This window comes from Dicentrarchus labrax, unplaced genomic scaffold (assembly GCF_905237075.1).
Source record: "Dicentrarchus labrax unplaced genomic scaffold, dlabrax2021, whole genome shotgun sequence".
In the NCBI taxonomy this organism is placed as follows: Eukaryota; Metazoa; Chordata; class Actinopteri; family Moronidae; genus Dicentrarchus; species Dicentrarchus labrax.
Window position 1 is genome coordinate 25,996,632 of NW_026136711.1, and position 24,848 is coordinate 26,021,479.

General features: G+C 40.2%; 1 protein-coding gene across 1 annotated transcript in view; it reads right to left on the minus strand.

Annotated features, from left to right (window-relative positions):
- Positions 1 to 21,894, minus strand: part of snta1 (syntrophin, alpha 1) — a 32,402-nt gene extending 10,508 nt beyond the window's left edge. Inside the window, exons 1-2 of the mRNA XM_051414400.1 lie at positions 21,532 to 21,894; positions 13,145 to 13,330 (exon numbers count right to left, since the gene is read on the minus strand). Of these exons, the coding sequence (XP_051270360.1) occupies positions 13,145 to 13,330; positions 21,532 to 21,814 (469 nt within the window). The 5' untranslated portion in view covers positions 21,815 to 21,894. The remainder of the gene's footprint in view (positions 1 to 13,144; positions 13,331 to 21,531) is intronic.
- Between the last annotated feature and the right edge of the window lie 2,954 nt (positions 21,895 to 24,848).

A 24,848-nucleotide genomic window follows, 5' to 3' on the forward strand; every position in this document is an offset into this window, starting at 1 on the left:
AATGCTAGCAGGAACACGTGCAGAGTTAAATGTGACCAATACATCAGCACGGTTGATGTTGTCAGACAATTTGGGCTCATTTCAGATCAAAACAGTGTATATGTTGGCAGACGATGCCGAGTGCACAATGCAATTGCAATTGCAATTTAGCCCGGATTTTCCACTTGCCAAATATTTTGGGAGATCGTCGACACATGCCCCCAGATCGGAGGCAAATTGGCGCGCGCTCCTGTGAGGAGGATCCCGTTGAGTGAACTGTTAAACGAGGTGACCCGCAGGCTCGACTCGCTGACGCCAGGAAAATATCTAGGAGGCTAAATATCTGGTTGTGTCGGAGATGACTGGGGGAGCCATATAATGAGCTACAGCCAGTGAGAGCAGATACTTTTGATAAGCAAGAAAAACACTTTATTTTACTCAGTTTGGAGTCGTGTTTCTGTCATCCGATGAATGTCAGTCCAATATTCACTCTCCTTTTACTGTAGCTCTGGATTTGGTCTCCATGGACTCCAGTTGCCACAAACTCCAACCAGCCGTTAGCTTTTCTTTGTCTGCTGTTTGATTCTTGGCAGGTAGTGATATTTACAGATATTATCATCATAATTTCTACAGCAGTGGGTGTGGGTAATAGCTATATTGTTGACAAATACATTATTAAACACATACATGCTTAACCACTACATTATAGTGTATTATAAACATGTATTATTTCAATACTGCTCATAAATGCCAAATAGAGGGACAAAGTAAACTGTTACCCATTAGTCACTTTATCTATTGTTAATATAAAGATTAGAGCAGCTTTCAGGGATTCTTTAAAAAAAATCTGATTTGTTTATTTCCATATCAGCCCTAAACATATCAGTCAAGATCTATAGTACAAAGAAATGCATGTTTTCTACTCTGGCTTACAGAACCCTGAAGTGGTGTTGATGTCTGTTTTGAGGCATGTGTGTATACACACAAATAAAGAAAGTGTACGTCCATGCCTCCTTTCAGTGATGTGTGTGAGCTCATGTAAGGTGTTTCCCCAGTGTTTCGCAAATGAATGTGTCTCTTTCTGGCAGCGTCAGTCAGCCGAAGAATATTTCCCCTGTTCTGAATGATTTAGATAAGTTAGTCGTTCCTATAGCCCATCTCATTAAATTCATGGATAAACGCCAACCTCGGGGAGTGTAAGGTATAGTATGAGAGAGGATGAGAGTGAGAGAGAGGGCAGAGCACACCAAATCAGACTTTTAAACTAATTCACATACTGCCAAAGCACAGATTTGATTACTTTGCATAGTGTGTCAGGAGAGTTAATTATCCTAATTCAACAAAGTGAAAGTGAAGGAAACTTGAACAGGATCTGGCAGAGGACAAGAACAGAGTGAAAGGGAGGTTCAGCTGCACACATTGCCACTTTACTTTCCAACTTTTCTTTTAAATTTTGTGTCTGGAGATCTGTTTCCTGCCTAAATTGCAGAAAAACTCAATTTTCCATTTATAGGTTCACGTATATTGGCTTGGTGTGATTCAAAGCGGTCACTTGCTGTGCGACTTGAATGAACCTCATTTACACCTCATCTACAGTTCATTTTTATTCAAAATGAAGCAAATGAAAGTAATGTAAACTTCTGCTGCTTCAATTTTGAATAGAGAGGGGCCTTAAGAAAACACTGATACAGTTTATAAATGTCACTGAAAAGTTATGGTAGAATGATGCATACAATTTAGAAAATATTGTGGGTTATTATATGCAAGTATATATATATTAAATGCTCAGATGCTGAAAACTCAGCTGTAAAAGTTAACAGGGAATAATACATTTAGGTTGACTGGTACATCAGCAGTTTTTAGAAAAGGTGAAAAAGTAATTTTTCACCTGTTTTCAGCCTGTTTCTGTTTCTCATGTATTAAATCATTCATTTCTGAGTAATGGCTGCATTTATGCCTTACTGTCATTTATGCCTATTACACCCCCATCCTCCAACCCCAAACTGCACAGGCTGCACAATACTGTGAGATGGTTCAGTGGAGTTTAAGCCTGTAATGAAGTGACAGAGTGGCACAAAGACTGGGCCACCAATTTATCAGGGGCCTCAGATCGGGGCAGTGGGGTTCAGAAGGGGCCTGTTAAGCAAACTGGATGCCACAGAGAGAGGGGAGGTCTGAGGGTGAATTGTGATTTAATAAAGCTATGTTATTTTGTGGGTTAATCCATTCCCTCAGCTAGCCTAAGCACAATGTCCTCACGGGCCAGCGGCTCTGAAGGAAAAGGAACCAAGCTTTGTGTCCAGAGGGTCAGAGGTTTCACAGCAGGGATACACACAGAAATTCAGAACAGAAACAGCTACAGTACACCCTAAAGTACAGAAGATGAGTGCTGTGGATAGTAATTATGCTCTGAATACATCAAATGACAATCTGATTTAAATACACACACACTATAAATTGACTTTGTTGCTCCTTGTTGCTTGTTTCTTTCAAACGTTTTAAAGAGTGTAACGCTAAGTGACATCAAGTTTGCAACACTGCAAAAAAAGTAATTTAACATTCTTTGTCATTTTTACCTTACACAAACAAAAGGAGGACAGAAGCTAGATGACAGCAAAACTGTCCCGGCATGATAATACAATATTTAATATACACCGATCAGCCGTAACATTATGACCACCTGTGCACCCTGGAGGTCCCAATGTTATGCTGCCCCATACGCAACAAAACTCTTCTGACACCTTTCTATCAGAACCAGAATTAACTTGTTGACTTTTTCAGCAATCTGAGCAGCAGTAGCTCGTCTGTTGGATCAGACCACATGGGCCAGCCTTTGCTCTCCATATGCATCAAGGAGCCTTGACTGCCCATGGCCAGTTCATCACTTTTCCTTCCTTGGACCACTGTTGATAGCTACTGACTACTGCAAACCGGGAACACACCACAAGAGCTGCAGTTTTGGAGATGATCTGATCGTCTAGCCATCACAATTTGGCTCTTGTCAGTCGCTCATATCCTCACGCTGCCCATTTTTCCTGCTTCCAGCCCATCAACTTGAGGACAAAATGTTCACTTGCTGCCTAATATATCCCACCCACTGACAGGTGCCATGATAACGAGATCAGTGATATTCACTTTGCCTGTCACTGGTCATAATGTTACGGCTGATGGGTGTATGTGCCACTACTGCTGATTTTTCACTTTCACAGCAAGAAAGTAAAAAGGTTTGACTTTACTGAGCGACGGCTACATTTGTGATTGTGTTTACTTTAAAGAACTGGAGCACCAGATGGGTGGGATTTAGTTCTCAGTGCCAGAAACATAGTCAATAACCGCACACACCTTGTTGTGTCCAGGGAAGACCCTACATACACAAACTATTTTCAAGTATGGCTTGGGCTGAAATCTGCTAAATATGTAGGAATACTAGACTGAAGGTTTTTCAATCAGGAAAGAAGAACAGGGCAGGCAAACGGGGACACAACATAAACTTATGTAGGTCAGTGTGAAGAATGAATATGGGACCGTGTATTCTAACAGTGCTCCCACCAGTGGAAATGTATCCTTTCACAAAGTCAGCATTATTTTCATCACCTTACAATATACTGTAAAGCTGGCGACTTAAGTAGACAGTGTGTGTGTTTTAAGTCTGTTTGTGTGTGTTGGCATCAAATGTGCAGTGGTGAAATGTAAGCAGAGAACGGGCCAATTTTTGTTTTCCCTGTCAGATACTGCACACTGGAAAATGTACAGGCGACTGTGCCTTGCATTTCTTTCCAGACTCATATTCAAAAATAGTCTCTCATTCCTCCGTTTCACAGACAGCTTCACTCACCTCACACAAAAAGAAGTTTGATTTCCAAACGAGACTACCCAGGATCAGTGAAGGTTAACTGGAATACACAACGGTCAACTGAACCACCAAATTGTATAGAATTTAATTTAGTTGCCAATTAAATCAGACTTAATGGACCTGCACTCTGTGCTATACTGCTCTACAAAACAATTCCATATGTAGATAATGATACATCTCAAAGTAAGAGAAAACCCTTTCTCTTTACTGTTAAATAAGTCATATAGGAAGATTTTTTCCCCCCCTCTAATCAAGACTATCAGAGCTGAGGAGAAGCTTTGTAAGAAACTGGAGGGATGTGGCTGAGGGATTCAGTCAGGCTTCAAGGGGTAAGGTTTATTTTCAAAGTAATAATTATACTGTCACAGGAGCGAGAGCCAGAAAGTTTTAATTAGGTGATAAAGTACATGCATGTCACTGGCACAACTGTACGTTAGTGTAGGCAGTTATGACGTCACTCAGTTTGCTTAAAGCAGGACTAACACACCACCACAGTGTTGGATTGGAAAGGGTCCTCCAATTGTACGCATCTGTAGTATCAACGCTGGTTGGGTTCATACATTTACATATGTCCATGGACATTTCCCAAAAGTATCAATTTTGAGCAGACAGAAAAAAATATAGTTGAGAATCTGATCACATAGACAAGTTAACCATTTGTGCATTAATTTTGCAAAGCCTCATCAGTAAACCATCCGTGTTTGATTTCACATGGTCCACACTGGAATAATGTCACATGCAGATGCACTTCTCAACTAGCAATTAAAATTTGACAGACAGGCCAAATTAAGAAAAGGAAAAAAAAAGGGGGGGGGCGGGGGGGTGTTCAATCTATAACTTTAAATTGGTCTTCCAGTTATGAGAGAAGACGTTTTATGTGCAACAGATAACTCTGCAACATTGTCTAATGGACAGCTTTGTGCACTTATTTTTTACGACATATTTCATTAGGTGGCAGTGAAAGTCAGCAAAGCAAGGAATGTGACAAAGACAGCAGACTGAGCAGAGGACATGCCAGTGGCTGTTCCAATCCAGCATGACAAACTATCCGGGCAGTGTTTGGAGAGAGTAAGAAATGTACTAATCCTGCAGATCCGACACAGAAGAGAGTCAGAAGGACAGGATTCTCCTGCTGTAGACAACAACACAAACGCTACTGATTAAGTAAACCGAGAGTAACAATAGTTCTTAGGATGTTTAAAGGCGCTTTTAGACTGTGCGACAACAATGATTGCACAGGGCCATGCTGCTGCCACCTATCAGATTAACAGATAGCTAATACACAGAAACACAAACTCTCACAAACCTGACTGGGCTGAGGCAGCTTGGTCCACAGACACCACTTGAGAATTTGCAGTTGGAAACTGTAAATTAAGAAAATCTCACTTGCCTCCCTGGCTACCTGTCTGACATAATCCAAAAGAGAAATGGGCCACCCTCTGAATCAACAGCAAAGGTAGACGTATATGTGTGTGCAACTTCATGTGCTTGTACACATGAGCGCAGCCTATTTACAGATAATATTATGTGTGAACACCAAACCAATGGGACTGACGCATATTCTCACTCAGGAATAGAACCTAAACTTGTGCAGAATGAATTTTAGGCAAAGAATGAATAGTGCAGACAATCTGCAGCACGCTGTGTCCCCACGAGGGGCTTCAAACCTTACTCCCCAAGGTCATTATATTTCATAAATCACTCATTTAACCAGACTTGAATCAGTGCAGGAAGATAGGGCTGGAGACAGGGATATATATCTCTGCTGGCCTTGCTTAAAAAGACTATATGGCATGTATCTTCTTTTGAGGGGCTATATTCACACGTCCTTGAAGAGCTTGATTTGTAGATAGGAAATACGATTTTTAGCCCTCAAAGCAAAATGTAACTCAAACTGCACTCGGTCTGCACTCTTCGGCCTTCTGGAGGGCTGCCTGTCCTGCCCTTGTGTTAAGAACCCACATACAAATACGAAAGTAATATTATGAACATGGTCTTAGTAACTACCAAGTGGGTGATGTTTAACAGGGGCACTGTACTGCAATTGCAGATCAATGTGTGTGTGTATGGACACAACAGAAATTCAATTGATGCAGGGAAAAACCCAAGTTGTGTCTTTTGTGTGTGTGTGTGTGTGTGTGTGTGTGTGTGTGTGTGTGTGTGTGTGTGTGTGTGTGTCAGAAAGAGAGATTAGGTCTGGGTTAGCTCTTGTTGAGAATGCTGACTAAGCATCCTTCAGCTAACACTCATCACAGACACAAACGAACCTCTTCAAATCTAATCTCACCTCAGGCTCTCCTGAAACACATTCCTGCTTGTGCATATTGAATTTTCACATTGGGATAGTTTTTAAAGCAGTACTAATGCAGTTGCTTCTAGAGGAATGGTGCAGTCACATTTATTAAATACACTCAACAGTGCAACCATGGGTTCACCGGGGCTTAATATCAAAAGCTATAATAAAAGTCAGATTCAAAATATGGCCTCCATGAAAGGCATGCTCTAAACAGTGTGGCAACACATGACTCTGGCTCAACAGAGTTTGTCTCTAAAGGTCATCTCCTTTTAAGCAGAGCGCAAAACACTACAAGTACATTTTGAGGGATATATAGTGCGTAGACCAGGTCATTCAAATCAAAGAGCAATCAACACAAACATAGAAACAAATCACACAGAAAGGTAATTCACTGGCAAGAAATGCCTCAAATGTTCACTATATGGGCACAATGTACAAATAAGCAAAGTAGAAAGTCACAGATTAAAAATCCATTAAATTACAAATTCAAATTAAGCAATATGTTCTGGAGACCTGTCTTTGCTGAATTACCTTTCCATGTACTCTATGTCTACCTTCATGATGATTGCCCTGTGAACTCTTTGATTTGTTTCACACAGGCTGATGACACACAGGTGGTTTTATTTCTCCTACAGAAAGAACAATGTGACAAAATGTTGATTTATAGTAAAAATATTTCATCTGGGCAGTGAGTTTGCTGCTCTCTACAACTTCTTCCGTCATTGGTCATTAGTGCAGTACTTAAAGATGAAATCCACTTAACACTATTCTAACACCCCAACTCCTACATCATCAAGCAAAAGTTTCTGAATATATTTGAGAGTACGTGAGATTAAATTTGTTTGCAGATGAAATGAAGCAAACAATGTTATCAATGAACCAAGAACTTGAGAGATTTACTGTCACTGAATTAATAAATCCACTTGTTTAGTGTTTTTCTTTAAACGTGACGATACTTTTTTTCCAAACACACTGGACTTTGTGCAAAGTTGATCAATAGCTCATGCTTGCACATTGGCCAACAGTCCAATGTGGACAACAGAAACCAGAAGAATTGATACAGCTAACAAGACATGAGCAAAACATGTACCCTCCCTGCTAAAAGCAGTTCTAGACAAGGGAAAGACTGCAACCGTAGAGCTTCCACAACTAAGCCTACTTAATCCATGTGTGTGTGTGTGCACTGAGCCTGAGAACAAAAACCTTAATGAAAAGGACAGGATAGAAAGAACCAGCAGTGTCCAGAAATGTCTTGGTAGAGGAAACTAGCTCTCTCTCTCTCATTCTGTCCCTCACTCTCTCCTGTGCACACATAAACGCACAGACAGACGTGCAGAAAATGTTGTTCCCTTGGATATCCAATGAAATTCTGAAATTCAGGCTGACATTAAGCTAACACCCTCACCAAGTACAAAACAGACCTAACCACATGGAACAAGACCGTCACACTTTTTCATCAGACCGAGGCCAAAATATACGTTTTAATGGTACATTTCAGTCTTTATAGCTGCCAACTAGAGAAAGCTCCCCACATGGAATAAGAATACAAAACAATTTGATTGATTCATTAATCATTAAAGATTATAGAATCAGTGCTCTATCTTTATTATTCTAATCACTAATATTTTGTTTGTGCCTTTTGAACAGTTTATTAAAGGTGCAATACGTAAGAACTGAATATTCCTGCTGCCAACCGCAGCTACCGTTAGCCAGTTAGCTGAGATTTCCATGCAATTAGCAGTCCTGTTAGCTGGCCTGGATGGATCTGGGAGCTCGGAGCAACACCCGGGGAGTGTTTGTGTTTACACTGTTAGCAAAAGAGCTTTGGACCACTGGGAGGAAGAGGTGTTCCGGCCAGGGGCAAGAAGGACCAAACGGGGAATGCCAGTGTTAAGTGGTGCGGGAACAGGCAGCAGAACAGGGGCAGGAAGAGTGAGAGGGCAACGGAACTGTTCTCATCAGCCTCCCAACACAGCTGGACTGGGACTGAACGCAGCCTGTGAGGCAGATGGAGGCCAGTTTGACAACAGGGAATATATCACAGTGGTGATTTACAGCAGCTCCGACCAGGACACTGACTTCATGGACGACAAAGACACAGTGCGGACAGGAGAGGAGTCAAGTGGGAGAAAGTGGTGAACAGGACAGTATGGGCTCAAGCTAGCTGGTTAGCATGCTAACTTCAGTAAATATCTCAATACAAAGACAAATCAAAAGATTTCTTCACATTCTGTTGATATGTTTTGTTAATTTCTGAATGCTTTAAACTAAAATTCTTACGTATTACACCTTTAAGCCACTGATGAATATTAAACGCCAAAACTAAAGCCTAAAGCAGTTAGTGTGCCTAAATTTAAGTGGTTGTAGGATCATCAAACAGTGTCTGAACCCCCCGACCCCCCACCGCTTTCTAAAATTGCGATTGAAGGGCAGCATCCAACAATTTCTTAATCTGTATATGTTTTAATCTGGAAAGCACTTTGTGCTTAAGCTTGAAACGTGCTTTACAAATAAATTATTATTATAATAATAATTTGTGTAAAAATTTGAAACTGACAAAGCTACAAGCATAAGGCCACATCATACAGCGATTGGCTAAAAGTTTTACTTCTCTCTTAAGCTTTTCATGTGGACACACATCATAGATGACTTTGAGGAGAGACTGGCTGAGACTGTATACTGTTTATCCCCATTTGAATCCCCATCTCGCCCCTCTCTATGACGGCAGGTATTTTGTTATGCTTTTCAGTGTGGTTGCATGGAATCACTTTTACATTTAGATGTGGTCGCGCAAACAAACTAGTTTATTTTGAACATACCATGGTCTGTATCCCAGAAGGTCAACTATGCTACCAGTAACCCCAACTGGTATACTAATGAGGTAGCTCTGCACAGTCACACATCAAGATTATCGGGTCGCACAACAAGCCTCACTAGCTCAGTCATCGGAGTGTTACATTCTTCCCCTGCCCTACAAAACATGGTGTACCAGCACTTTGACTCCCAGGATACATGAACAGCATGCCCCCTATGAACAAACCCACATGTACACACTCTCTATCAGTCATCCACATTCACACTAACACTGACCTGTCCTTTGTATCCCATTTACCCTTCCTTTCTTTACCCCTTTTGCGTGTGCGTATGTTATGTTTTTATGTGCGTGAGTATGTGTAGTATGTGGTTGTATGCTTACTTTGTGTTTGTGCTGTTCTGTCAGACCTTGGTTGCCCAGGGAACAGCTTTAACATTGAACTATCCCTACCTCCCACCCTTTCTTTCACACACACATACGCACACACACTCCTCGTTCCATGGTTTCTCCATACAGTAGTGGAACGCACCTCGTCTCGGCTGACAAGCTGGAGGCAATGATGGATGCACTTTAAGTGAGAGTAGAGTCCAAATTAAAATAGGATAGAAACACAGTGGCAGAGACCAGTGCTACATACTGTAGCTCACCCAGTTCAGTCTGCAGTTTCTTTGGATTCTGTCCCAATTTAATTTTCATTTTGCATTTGTTCATTTTTGCTATGTCTTATTGTTTCATGATGTTCTCACATTTGACAGTTTAAAAAAAAATTATATATAAATCTCCCAGTTTAGGTTGACAGCAACACCATATGAAATGAATCCTTAACTCTACTATAATAGCACATTCAGGTGTGATGATAAGGTGTGTGTGACTGGGAAAATGTCGAGGTGACCTATGCACCTCTCTCTTTCCTCACATATACACACAAAGACACCCAGGCACACAATTGAAGATGCAGCCGATTGCTCTCTAATAAAACACACACACATACACAAGCAGGTATTGACACAGCGCGTGTGCTCACGAGCCCATACACACGCACACACAGTCAGGCTGTAAATGTCGTTGGGAGGAAATGAAGGCAGCTGTGGTTTTATGGTTTCATCTGGTCCGTTATATTTATCTGACCCTCTCAGGTGTTTACTGTTCCTCTCCCGCACACACACATTGATTATTCCATCACCATTTTGATGTGAGGTGTGACAGGAACACAGAGGAAGAGGACCAGAGGGCATCTTATTGGTAACATATAGTGAGGCCACTTTTTCTTCTTCCTACACACAGACAGATTGACTTTGCACAAATTCTTATTTATGGTAAGATGTCTGGGAAAAGCAAGAGGACACAATATTCACACTCACACCTGGGACCTGCCCAGTACTGCCTCGTTCTTCTGCTGTTGGCTGCTAAGCAACCATGTGGGACATTAAAATCATATAATTTATTAAAAATCTATCAAGCGAACGATGGAAAAACTATTTCCAGCTGTGCCACATATGCACAGCTGGAAACCCTTAACCCTTATTAAAATCAATCTAATAGCAATTTTCTTTCTTTCTGATGTTTTTACTTTTGCACGTAGACAATCTTTTAGCCAGTATGCACTCACTGAAAGAAATACATAGTTTGTTTGAAAACACCATCATTATACTAATACAGGTACAAGGCAGAGCTCAGCATGAAAACCCTTAACATGTGCTGCTGAAACAATTACAATTGCATTAATCTAAATGATCAAAAAAAGAAATCTGTTTAATACAGGTTATTAAAAACATTTCTCCATTTGACTTCCAAAAGGGTCAAAAAGAAAAAATCCTGCCGCAAGCGCAGAATGCCAATTAGTCTTCTAATGTAACTCCCTTAAATGTTGTGAAAGTAGTTAGCTGACAGAGTCAAGTATTACTGTTCACATATTCCAGATATTTTAATGTGATGGAAGCAGTTTCTCCTTGATCTCAGTCAAGGCTGTCTGTGTTATGAATCTCACAGAGCGATGAAAACTGCCTTGAGTGCAGCAGTGGTGGCTTGTTTGTTGATGTGCACATGTAAGAAAGACTGTTACCCTGACCTTTAACACTGTAGTGGTGCCAAGAAGGAATTTGTTACTGCTTTTTTTTTTTTTTTTTTTTTTTTTGTAGTATCTTGATAAAATGCCAAAACCAAAATAAACACTGTACTTGAACTACATGTCATATGTATTCAAAAGTATTTTTATGGTGCACAAGTAGTCGTGAAATAAAATTGGAATATAAAAAAACTGCAGTAGGAAAGCTTATAGCCCGATAGTGTTGACCAATTCTTTATTTCCTCTATTCCCTAAAAATACTCCAAAGCTTCTCACTACAGATATGCTTTCTGCAATCGCCGGGTCAGACAGGCATAAGCACACAAACACAAGCAAAGCAATCACAGGACATCAAAAAAAAACTCATAAACACACATGCATGCACACACACATACATACACACACACACACTCAACCCTCTGCCCTCAGTGAGCCTCCAAGCCTCTTTCGTCTCTTCGCTCCTCTATCAGGTCCTCAGGGGGAAGGGAAACCCATGAAATGATTCCTGACATGACGGATCACAGAGCAGTGCTGGTTGAGCTGTCTGATATCAACACTTTTCTGCCTGACTGTGGACAAGTAAGGCAGGGGGATTTGCAATGATTTCCCCTGGCTGTAGCTCTAGCTGTATCTGCTCTGCTGGCTGAAGTTACTGATGCTAGCCTACTGTGCAAGTTAACCCACAGAAATGCTGTCACATGGAAAACTGGTAACTCTGGTTTTAGGTTTTTTTTCAATTCTTATTTTGGTTTATTGAACCTGTTCAAAGCCATTTTTGAGTTTTGAAAATACTTAGTACTTGGATTTGTCTCTCACTGATCCTGAACACTATTTGTACATACTAGGTTTTCATCTGGCAGTATTTGTTTAGAGCACCTAAGGTCTGAAGCGTCTATTCGCCACACATCACTGAATGTAACTGTTAGCCTCTGTTTAGAATCTGTGGGTGAGCTCGAAACACGGACTTTGACACACAGAGAATATAAAGATCAATACAAAAGCAAAACAACAAAATGTCTGTTTTATGTTTTAAAAACAGTTTTGTCTTAAATGTTATGGTTCCTGATGAAAACATATTCCTTTTGAATAGTAACATCTAGTATAAAACACCACTCATGAATTTACAATTGAACCCAGCGACTGTAAACGGGGGAAGCAGAATTCCTGTGATGCAATCAGTTGGCAAGGGGGAAGATTGTTTTTAATCCCTTTCCCTGTCCTCACGGCTAAAGATCACATCTCAGATTCACCATGTTGTTCACACCTGCTGGTGGACTGATGCTTTTAGGCAAATGTGCACACACAAACACTCACACGTATAACACGCCGCGAATGAGTCAAAGGATGGAGAGAGATACGATGCATTAACTCTTGCAGCTCGCGTGAGTGAGTTAGAGTTGGAGAAAAAAGAAAAACACCTGCAAACACTTGCTGACTCCACTGCAAACTTCCCTGTGCACAGCAGGTCTCACCCTATAAGTTCTCCACACTCGTCAGTTCTGACATGAACTTCAAGTGCTTTCTATCAGTGTCAAATCAGTGTTTGATGTTTGGGAAGACTGCTGATTAGCATGCCGAGATCTTCAGAGGTGTGAGCCACAACAATATTCTTCAATTTTGAGTCTTTGGTTTCCTCTTGCTGTTTCAGTTCAACTCATTATTTGGATGTTTCCAAGAAAGTCTGATCAAAGTTCTGATTTAACAGATTGTCTCTCTCAGCTCATCATAGCCTTAAGGAAAAAATCAACCACAGTGCTGGAGAAAAGTATCAACAAATATCAAGGTATCAAAAGTTCCCATTGTTTCCATCTATGTATCTATTTGGAGCTGTGGAGTGCAGACAAGAGTAGGTGGAAGTGCTCCTTCTTTTTCATGAAAGATTAGAATCCTGTTCTCTCCTACTCTGAGGATAATGTTAAAGAAATGTGAAGTACTTTCTCATGCAACAGAGACAGTTGTGACATATTTTGCAAGCATGTGTTATAGTTAACGCTTAGTTAAGTTTCCTGTCACTCTGCAGAACGCTATACCAGCAAAGCAGAGACAGAACAGAAAGAGGACAATGAATGGAAAAGACTGCGTCGAGTCACACAGTCAATTCTGGGTTTGATTCTTTCGGAGGGAAAAATATCTTACCTTCAAGGATGACTTCTTTGCCAGTTTTCTTCAGCGCTTGCACAGCCTCATCGTGTGTGGCCTCCCGTAAGTCATAACCATTGACAGACAATATGGCATCACCGACATACAGTGCTTCAGTCTGGTCCGCAGCCAGGCCCTTAAAAATCTTGGAGATGAGGATTGGCATCTTGTTCTCCTTCCCGCCTGAAAGACAAGAAGGAGAAAATATTGCTGTTTCTCATAATTGTTTAAGGAATCAATCCACTGCTTTAGATACAGTAGTTGTGCATTATGTATAGTTATTCACACTCAAATTCTGACTCCTGATCAGCTTTATCAGAGCAGTCTTAAGCCCAGTCCACACAGCACACGTGAGCAGTGCGTCATGGAACGACTTTTATTTTGCTATGTCACACATAAAATCTATCATGTAGCCAACTTGTTGACTTTCTCCCTAGATTTAGTAACTTTTCAAACCCTCTTGGCGAAGAAGAAGAATGAAGTGAAGAATTCAAGACAGTTGCAGGAGGACAAAATGTAATTTTGAGCCGTGCCAACCATTCCAATGCTCATATCTGAACATTTAAAGTTCACCTAAAAATAAGAATCGTTCTGTTTTTGTTACCTTTGAACGGCGTACAGAGACCGTGGGTCGCCAGTGCGACTACACCGCAAGATGCCACTAAATCCTACAGACTGGTTCTTAAAGTGACCTAAACTGCAGAGAGCATATGAGGACAGACATAGACAGCAGCGATTACCCTTCTGAACTTACTTCTGCAGTTTCCTATCTCTTCCCCTCCCTTCCTCTCTCTCTCGTTAAATGAAGGTCAGCTAGTAAGCTGATGGATCTGCCTCTAGCTGTGGGCTTCCACTCTTCATGAAAGATGTTGTCATTAATGTCAGCTGGCATTTTGACTCTAGCCTTCAGGCTAGTGAGAAATTACCTAAAAGAGGATTACATTTAATTAATTTTAAATACATCTTCTACAGGTTGCTTCCTGTGGGCGATTCCTTGGAATTTAACTCATGTATCTTCCTTTGGAGGCCACAGCCTGGTGCTCTTAGTAAAACAAAACACCAGGACTGAGCTGACACACTCTTACTATGCACATCAATCATTGTGCTTTTCAAGTTTAAGAAAGAGGGATTTACCAGCTACTTCACCGCTCTGTGGCATCAGATAGTGGTTTACTGTATGATTGAGTCTTAGAAGTGAGGTGATGTCCTGTACTTACTGAGACTCTGAATTATGATGTGTTGATAGAAACTTTAAAGTGGAGTTGAGGTGAAGGGGAATCTTCAGCAATGTTGGTGAAGTCAATATATGTCATCAAACTTTTAATCCGAATAGCTACCAAATGTTAACTTTATACTACCCAACTTGAACAACTGTTTCAAATCTTTAAATATCATAAATGTACTGTATTTTGGCACCGGAACATATAGACAATTGCCTTATACAGTTCTGTACAGTGCAAAGTGCAGTGGACAGTGGTACATGCACTCTGTATATTTTACCTAATCTTTCAAGCATCAACATTCTGTCTCTGTTCAAGTAATGTAGCTCACAGTATGCATAAAGTGTTCCTGATGGCTGAGGACTACAAGGATATGAGCCAGTTACTATACTACTACTAACTATACTGCCCTTTGTAAACTTATGCATAACCAACGTCTGAGTATGCCATCTTGGAAAGGAGCTGAAGAACAATTCCCACTCAGGGGCTCGAGTTACTGGATGCCATGTTATCAAACTATTCCAATTCCAAGCTATTTCTCCTTGTAGGCCAAAACTGAAAGAATATCTGTTTACCATTGTTTTTCATTTGAGTATTTTCAGATCTGCAAGCTCTTACTTTCTTTACTTTTTGTCTGTTGTTGCTGTCACTGTGTCTTGAGTAAAGCACAGTAAAGTTGCCTTGTGTTACCTTGTAGGAAACATTTTTAAAAAAAGCTAGCATCCAATTTTTTGTAAGAACAGGAGATTGCTGTTTTGCATTTATACAATACTAGGTGAGCAGTTGCAGCTCTACTATGGACTTTCTGTGAAATTGTATTGCTGAGGAACTATTGGGCTGATCAGTGCTCTCTGTTACTCTCCTTTGGTCTTTTGGATGCAATCCCAAAATGTCAAAAAAAGAAAATTTCCGCTAACAGTAATGACTTGGACATTTTACATGGATGAGACTCAGTGACAGGGACGTTGTGTACTTGAAGGCTATTATAAACAGCTGTGCGCAAATCAAGTCTGCTGATTTGACCACACGCTGTAGACATGAAGCACCCTTAGGAACAGTAACATTCACAAAGATAAAGTAGATTATGCGGGGACATATGAAATTCCATGCCAGTTTATTGGAGCCATTCAGACCATACCATACCATGCCATACCACTAGGTCAGCAAATTAGACAGATACAACCACATTGCCACGCCTGATACATGGCTGTACTTATTAGCCGCTCTCCTCAGTATCTAACACAATTATTTGAAAAGAATAATACATTTGTGGTTGTGAATGTCAAGTTTAATGGTCTGCTGCCCTGTGAGGCCAGTGTTCTGCTTACTGCCCCTATCCAAACTTCACCAGCTGGCTTGAGGATTAAATTTGAATACCTTCCAGTCACAAGTTGCTTCTGTAACCTTCATGTTACCTTTGTCCCCAATCTGCAACACTATATAAACTGTTATTACATGCACAATAATCTCCTTTGAGCGCATGATGACTCCATAGTACTTTAAGCAATACATAAACCAGACAAGACATATTTTCTGTATCACATCTAAAAAGGTCCAGTGTGTAACATTTAGGGGATCTACTGACAGAATTGGAATATAATATTCATAGGTATGTTTTCATTAGTGTATAATAAGAATCGTTGTGTTTTTGTTCCGTTAGAATGAGACGTTTTTATTCACATACGTTACACACATTTTATCTACGGAGTCCGCCATAACCGCCATGTTTCTACAGTTCCCCAGACCAAACTGGCTCTAGATAGGGTTAGTGGTGCATTAGATCATAGTTGATCCCTGATCCGTACAGACCACCCTCCACGGTTATTTAAAAAAAATAAAAAACAGATTTACAAGAACCAGAACAACAGTAACTAGTGGACAGTCGACCGTCACTCTCCCCCTCCCATGCGTCAACTGACATGCTCTGCAGAGACACATTTCATTGTAATATTAGTATTTATTTCATTGTATTATACAAGTAGTATTTGTATTCTATATGAGGCTTTTTGCTTTTGCAACATGTTTGATTTAAAACGTCATGCAAAAAAAGCCAATTAAATTAAAAATTGAGAGAGAGAGAGAGAGAGAGAGAGAGATGTCTGATATTATTTTGATCTTACCACGTTGGTTTCGATTGCTTTGATAGGCTATGTCATTAACAGAAAGCCTCCTCCATACACGGTTCACCTGCTGTTATGAAAACGGAATTGCATCTGAATGCAAGTTGTGTTTTTTGGGCGACTTTATAGTAGGGGTGGGTAAAAATATTGATTCATCAATGCATTGCAATATATTTTTTCCCAATTTAATAGCGATTCGTTAACTCCTCTGAATCGGTTCAAGCCCCTGGCCAGTGGGGGCGCGGTGAGTCGGCACTAAATCGATATCGAAGCATTTAAATCAATATCGAATCGATTCAATATCGAATCGAATTGAGACCTAAAGAATCAAAATCGAATCGAATCGTGAGGTTCTTAACAATACCCAGCCCTACTTTATAGACCATAATTTTGTCCCTGTAGAGATTTGATTTATTATAGAAAATGAATAAAATAAAATGTAAGAATAATACAAGTAGAATGTAGTAAAGTGACATAAGAAATAAAATTCCCGGAAAGAGGGTAATGTATTATAACAATTATAAAAAAACATATATATCAATTTTACCCTTTTTTTTTTTTTGCCAATCTGAAAAATCAACTGAAAACGGTGATACGATCCGAACCTTGAGTTTTGTGATCTGTTGCCCCCCTAGATAGGACCTTTCAAGTTCTTTCGCAAATTTTGCCACCACCATAATGTCTCCTACAAGCTTGGAAGGCGAGCGGTATTCAGTTGCAATCTGCAAATTCGCCTCTAGTTGCCACTAAATCCTACACACTGTTCTTTTAGAGCTTTAACATTAGAAATCCATCAATTACTGACTTAACAGTTGTACTCTAATGTGCACTGAACTTAAGATTAAAACATTTAAAATTGAAAATAAAAGTCAAAAGAAAGATAGATGTAGGGTCTTGGGACAATGGACTTCAACAGCGATTGCCAGTGCAAAATATGGTCAGTGACCTTTCAGCTTCATTAAAACTGTCACACTAATATCTCATGTTAATGAGTGCTCACCACAGCACTTCCCACTTTACCAACTGAAGTACTAGCTCCTGTTGATGAATGCATGTCAAGAATCCACTTAAAGTAAAAGGTTGGACAAGTAGGAAGAAGACAGCCTGGTTATTTGAGTCAACCAGCGGATGATAATGACAGTGGCGTCAAAATGACTTGGCATCAGCACCACAATCATGTAGGAAAAGCAGGTGAGCAGATTAAAGTAGTTTGTGAGTGAATTCTAAAAAAAAGATGAATTAAATAAAATAGGAGAATAATACAAGTATGTATGAATGTAGCAGAGTGACATAAGAAATAACTTAATAACCAGAAAGAGGGTAACGTATTCAAATGTCAAATGGTCAGTGACCTTTCAGCTTCATTAAAACCGACACGCTAATATCTCATGTTAATGAGTGTTCACCACAGCACTTCCCACTTTACCAACTGCAGTACTAGCTACTGTTGATGAATGGTGGAAAAGTATGTGAAGAATCTACTTAAAGTCAATGGTTGGACAAGTAGGAAGACGACAGCCTGGTCAACCGACGGATAATGACGTCGTTGTCAAAGTGATGACAGTGGTGTCAAAATAACTTGGCATTAACACCAAAATCATGTAGGCACATATAGATAGTGAATATGTGAATTGATAAGGAGGCAAAACAACTTCATGGTCTTCAAGTCTGACCTTGTGGCAGCCGAAGGGGGTGAGGGCCAACAACAGTGACGGGTCCTGTACACACTTTTCCACCTTTATGTCTTTTCTGTTTCTCTTTCTTTATTCACATACTTTCATTTTTACTTCCAATCTGAAATACCTCGTACTGACGTGACTGCTGAATAAACATCCTTGGCATATTGTAGGAAAAATACCGTCAATACGTCTGCCACTCCTACACAACCCTTAATCCTCCCATATTTGCTTCCCATCCCTACCTTTCTTCCCCTAACTTTTCATGTCAAACTTAGTTCAGCACCCTACAGCTGGCAGCCTGTCACTCAGTTGACAAGAGGGTGGTAGTGGTGGAGGTGGGATGGAACCACTGGAGCTACCCATGACAGGTAAATGAATGGTACTGGTTTATGCAACACTGACATGTCCCTAATTAGGTAATTCTGTGGTAACAATGTGTTTGTTGTGATAATGCTCCTTTCAAAGAATGCTGTAAGATCAGCACTTTACTTCTTCAAACTGCATCAGCTGAGTTGCATGCAGTGCTAATGAACACTGGAAGAAACAACAGGAAAAAAAATACTTTTAACACAAAACTTCTAAAAATGTATTGTATGTACATATTTCTGGTGAAAGTGCAGAGACACATTAGGAGAGAATACATTTTTAATAAGAGATTAGTTACATAACACTGCACTTGAGCTTTGTTCATTTACAAAAAATAGTGTCTGTGTGCACATCTGAGGTGGTCTGTGACAAAAGAAATATGGTTTCATAATATTTGCCCCAAAAATCCCAGCATTGACTTTAACTTGCAAAAAGTCCCACCTTAGTGGGACAATTGTGTCAGAGAAGCTATTATATACCGTTCACCAATTGCTTGATCTCAAACTCACAGTTACAGTGACTTGCATTGTGGTTAAATCCACCAAGCTTGCATATAAGTAGTTCAGGAAAAACACACTATTCTCCACTCTGACCAGTGGGCCTGTCTAGAGAGTCTGGAGCCTCGCTTCCTAGCCTCTCCTCTTAAATTTAGACATGTGAGAGTAAAGGTTGACTGCCTCCATGCTTCCCTGCAGGCTGGGGTGGGCTCCCTAAAATTAACACTAGTGCCGTAGTCCACTCCTAGCCACATAGCTTTCATCTCTGGCCAATGACAACTGCCTGCTGCGGACTGCTCCTCTCAGCTGTTCACAATGTGGTGGGGGCTAGCCAGCTAACAACTTTTGCCCTGTTCTTTCATTTGCTTCACCTCGTTTCTTTTTGACACTTTTTTTAAAAATATATATTTCATAATCTTTCTTTCATTCTTTTCCCCTTACAACTCATTGACCTCTTGTTCAATGGCTTGCTCCATGTCCCGTTTCATCTATGGCTTGGTCTTTGTGCCTTTGCCTTTCTCTTTCTATCCCTCTGCTAGATCCTTCTTCCTCCCTCTCTTCATCGCTGCCTTTGAACAGCTAGCATCACAACAATGACAAGCCACCGGGGTGCCAGCTATGATTTTGTTTTAATAACATGCTGTCTGATTTCCAAAGCCACCCATTTCCACAGAGATGGACATTACATTTATGTCATTAGGGGCTGGCTTTGTTGTTGTTGTTGTTGTTGTTGGCAGCCTCGGGGGAAGTAAAATTAGCATTTCACTGGCAGCCACAATAATGTGCCATCATTGCAACATGACAATGGTGTTAGTCCACAGCTGTCCATCAAATCGACCCTGTGCATCGACCAAGTAATAATCTGTCAATACATGCAGACTGCAGACCTGTCAGGAGGTGGAGGCTTTAACTCAAACGCACACAAGTTCAAACACAATGCACATACACATACATACAAGAATGATCATTATTGTGCATGATTCACAACCCAGGGTAAGTGGCAACTCTCAACCCCAAATAAGTTTAGTATAGGCCAGAGGGGTGGAACCACAGGAAGAGTAAAGTGACTATGAAATGAATGATGAATAAATATGAATGATAAACATAAAAAAGGAACCATAAAGCAACCAAGCAGAGTATAAAAAGGGATAAAGTCTGTGCTTGAGTCTATCTCAAACAGCCGACCAAATTTGAGCTTATCAAAATATAAAATCAAAATATCAATATGAAAGTATTGATCAAACTGCATTATCACTGCGTATCTCATCTTTAATATTTACACAGCTTACACAGCTGATGTTCAACTCTCCTAGTCTTCTTCACAAACAAGATTGCTGCCTGTTGCTGCAAGTCGAGGAAACAGGACAAGGGAAATTCATCTATCAGCCGCTGTAGAGTACACAGCACAGGTATGTAAGCCTGGCTTGTAAGATATGGAGAGGTCACAACCTTCTCCCATTGAGAGGTTATTGGAGCAATGGTGGTCTACCTATAATGTAGCAGCAGCGAGGTATACAGTATGCACTGGGGCTTCTCATCTTTGCTCATTCATAGACAAAGTTCATCAGCATAAAAGATCCTTTAGCCAGCTGGAGTTCATTTATATTCTGTAGAAACGGTGATGAGATTTACTCTTGTTCCTGTCATTGCACTTTCACCCATATAGTACTCCACACAGCCATACCTTCCAGTGACATGGCGATTATCTGTAAGCATCCTTAAGATATATGGCAATAAATTAGTTTCATAACACAAAATAACTGCACACAGTTGCCGACAGCTGCTGCTTTATAACATGTTGGGACCCTGTTGTAAGTAGATGTGCCTCACTTTAACGTTATACTCTTTGGTGAGTCTTTTGTTACAAAATCCAACACAAAAACAAAAAGGTTGGTCCTCTACATGTTCAGCTTACGTTACACGTGTTTTTGAGGAAAGAAGCATTATGTTTTATAATGTGTTTTAAAACCCAAAACGAGTAAGTTACCGAATAACATAAAATAACACGTGTTTTTCCTCCTTTCATTAACTTAACCGAGTTAAGTTTGAGTTTCGCTGTTTATTAGTAGCTAACCTAACGTTGTACGACAGTAAGTATCAGTTAACTTAGCTAACTTAATTGCCATCTCCGGCAGTGACTCTGGGACGGACACTGAAATGGTTCCCCGTTGAGGTGAGGCGCAGCTTGAGATAATCACAGCTGTCATTTTTTTTCTCTGTGCAAACAACAGGTCTGAATGTATTAGTTGCGAGTTATTAATACGAATAAAAACGTGTCTTTACGAAACGTCTTCAACACGTGGGGGGTTCGCGCACATACGTTAGATTTAACGGTCAGTTTTGAAGTTAGTTAGTTAGTTAACGCTAACTGACAACTCGACGGTTGTTTTCGCTGCCGTTGACAGAAACTGCTCCCAAACTCCTGGTCAAAACTTCTGTTAACTGACTCGCCGTTAGCCGCCTTTTTTTAAAAAAAATATATTACTTATTATTTCTTCTTACCTTTGATACTGATTCCGAGTCCTCCAACATCTTGCTTGGTAACTCGCACGGTGCGCTTCACGTTGGTGATGGTTTCCGGGACCGGGGACGAGCTTAGGTTCGGGGGGTCTCCGTTGATAGCACCGGCGGGATTCGGGTTCGGCTTCGCGGGCTCCTCGGCACCCTCCCCGGGGTTTAACGTGAGCGTGTCCTCGGTAAGTGTGGCCAACACTCGGATCCAGCGGTCCACGGTCACTCGAAGTTCCAGCAGTCCCGTTTTCTGCGCCTTCATCGCGGCAGCCATGTTCAACGCATTCCTGGAATAACTCTAGACGGGCTGGCAGTCCTGTAAAGAGATAGGGGGGTGGAGGGATGGGGTAGGGGGCACACATATACACGCAAATCCTCCTCCTTTCTCTCTCTCTCTCTCTCTCTCTCTGTCTCCCCCGACTTTGTCCCCCCCTCTCTCCAAAGAGGGTTTATCCAGTAATAAGAAGTAAAGTTAATTGAGGGTGATACGATTAGCAACGGTGTTGACACACACACTCAAAGTTCAAAGAGCTTCTTGTTGAGTCCCTCCATTAATGAACTGTGTGCGGTTGAGTCACACATAATTAAGTTTTGATTCGTTCATTTATTTATTTATAACAAGCACATTGAACCACCCGGGCTCAGATCACAGATCTAATTTGCAATGTGCCCAGCAGACACAAAATCACTGCGCTGATATATACAGACGTTCTGTCATGAGGAAAATAAAATCAATAGTGGCTTCCCAGGCCTGGCCTGAGACACTGCTCATCCTTTCCAGTGGATAGAGCTCATATCTGGCATGAAATCCACATATCATCTTCAGTTTTGAAGTCTGCTGACAGAAAGCATGCTTTACAATGGATGTGATGTTAACAAAGGGGGTAGAGAAACCTAATTTTAGTCTCTCTATTAATCTCTCATCTTAAAATAAAGACTTTTTCTTTTTTTATTAGCTCTTGCTCATTCACAATTCACAAAGAAGGGGGGAAAAAAGCTAAGATTATGGCTAATTTTGCCTTGAAAGAGGGGATGAAAATGATACCAGCCCATAAAGTGCCACGACGATTCTGGGCCGCGGCAACAACTGCTCCTTAGTAAAACTGCTTGTGGAAAATAAACCCCTTTCAATCAATACCCAGCAAAAATCTGAATAAAAGGTAGACACAGGATGAGCATGATGTTCTCTAAAGGGGTGGCTGGCCCAAAGCTTCCCTCCAGTAGGCACTAAATGAGTTGGCAGTACAGTATATGAGCACTGACAAAGCTGAATCAATATTGATCACAGACTAAAACCAAAGGACCTGATGTGGGAATTCCATAAGAGTGAAGAAAAAAGCTTCAAGAGACAAAACATAGCTATACGTGTAGTGTTAGCCAAGAAGTTTGCTGTTTATTGTCTTTTAAATGTTTAATGGGTAGGCCAGCATCACTGTTTAGTCCGGCAGTTTCCGGAAATGCATATATGCTAGGGAGCTTTGGGGAAAAAATGACATTTGTTGTAAAGATTCTTATTCTAATTATTTTCAGTCCACAAGACCTAATTTTTAAATAACTTCTTCTTTGGAAGCATTTTATTTATTTTATTCCAGCTTCTATCAAACAATTCCATTAATTTTAAATCCGCAAGTTGATTTCAAACATGTACAAATAACTGCAAATACTATGAAAATACACTGAAATGACTGAAATCCAATATAGTTTTTAAAACTTACTTGTAACAAGCTATGAGTTCAGCCGTAATATGCTATGACCAAGCCATTTTGGTCTTGGTATTGACTCCAACTCAACATGGATAAGTACTGCGCTGTCTTCGTGACTCAGCAGAGGTGCACTTAATTGTGCGGAGTAGACATTAAGAACATGCATGAGTCACTATAACAAGCTGATGAAGCAGTCCACATTTCCTATGCTGTACTGCATCTGCAAGTAATCTGCCAGCCCCCCTTTCAGCTGTGTGTGTGTGTGTGTGTGTGTGTGTGTGTGTGTGTGTGTGTGGCAGCCCGTGTTGCATCTGCTTCACAACAGGTGAAATAGCAAACAAGTTCCAGCATCCAGTTTTAGAAAACACTCTTCTGGGTGGGTTGGTGAGGGGCAATTGCTTCCTTAATGAAAACAAGTTTGAAGCAATGACTGGAAGTTGATCTCAACACATACGGATGGTGTAAAGATGCTCATGTCTTTATACAACCTTTATACAACCTCCTTTAGCTAATCAGCTAGACTACCCCTACCTAACCACTGCATTAATGTATAATTGGTTAACATTGGATATGGAGTTGTAGTTTTATTTTCTGTAACTGAATTCCATGCGTCCATTGAACATAACGCACAGACTACAAACTAAATATTCTGGTCAACACAGGCTTTTTTCCCCCAATCATCTGTCTCCCCCTAGTGATTAAATGGCTCCATTACTTCAGAACACACACATTTACTCAATAGCTTGGTGCCATACAAAGGCATCTTTTTGAATATGGCACAGATATTTGGCCATGGATATTCAATATTTTGTATGTTTGTTTGACAGAAACAACTAAAGAAAACAAAAACATATTTAAGGGTAAATTGTTGACTTTTTGCGATATATAAGAATCATTTATCTCTTTTGCTCTGAAACCAGGCTGACTGATTGTAATCTATCTGACCTTCTTAAGGAACACTTTTTTTCCTCCACAGATAACGTCATATACACATTAATCTCTTGAGCATAAAATTAACGATTCAGTTTACTGTGTCATCAACACTATACCACTACAATCTGTCCCAGGATTAAAAGCACTGCAGTTATTAAGTTTATGTATCCAACCATATGTCCTGTAAAAATTAAGGCATTTTTAAACAAACAACTCTGCATAGAACTCAAGTCATGTAGGTTTTAATAAGGAAAATATTTACTTAAGAACTTAATGACTTAAAAGTTTTTTTTTTTTGACTGGCAGAAGAGACTTTGTTTTATTATTTATTATGTTTTGTTTTTGATGTGTTTTTTTTTGTTTTTCATTTAAAGTTGGAGAAAACATCTACAGCGATATGCTCAAGTCACTTCAATTACTGTCTTTACCAATAAGAGCATTGGGTTTACAAATGGATATTATTCATGTGTCTAATATATTGCATAGACTTTGTAACCCTTTGGCACTATATAACCCTTTGGCACTATAATATTATATATGTGTATATATACATATACATATATATATATATATATATATGAGAGAGAGAGAGAGAGAGAGAGAGAGAGAGAGATGGATATATATAAAACAATATTTTGTTACTGATGCCGGATTTAAGTACTTGGTTGAGCA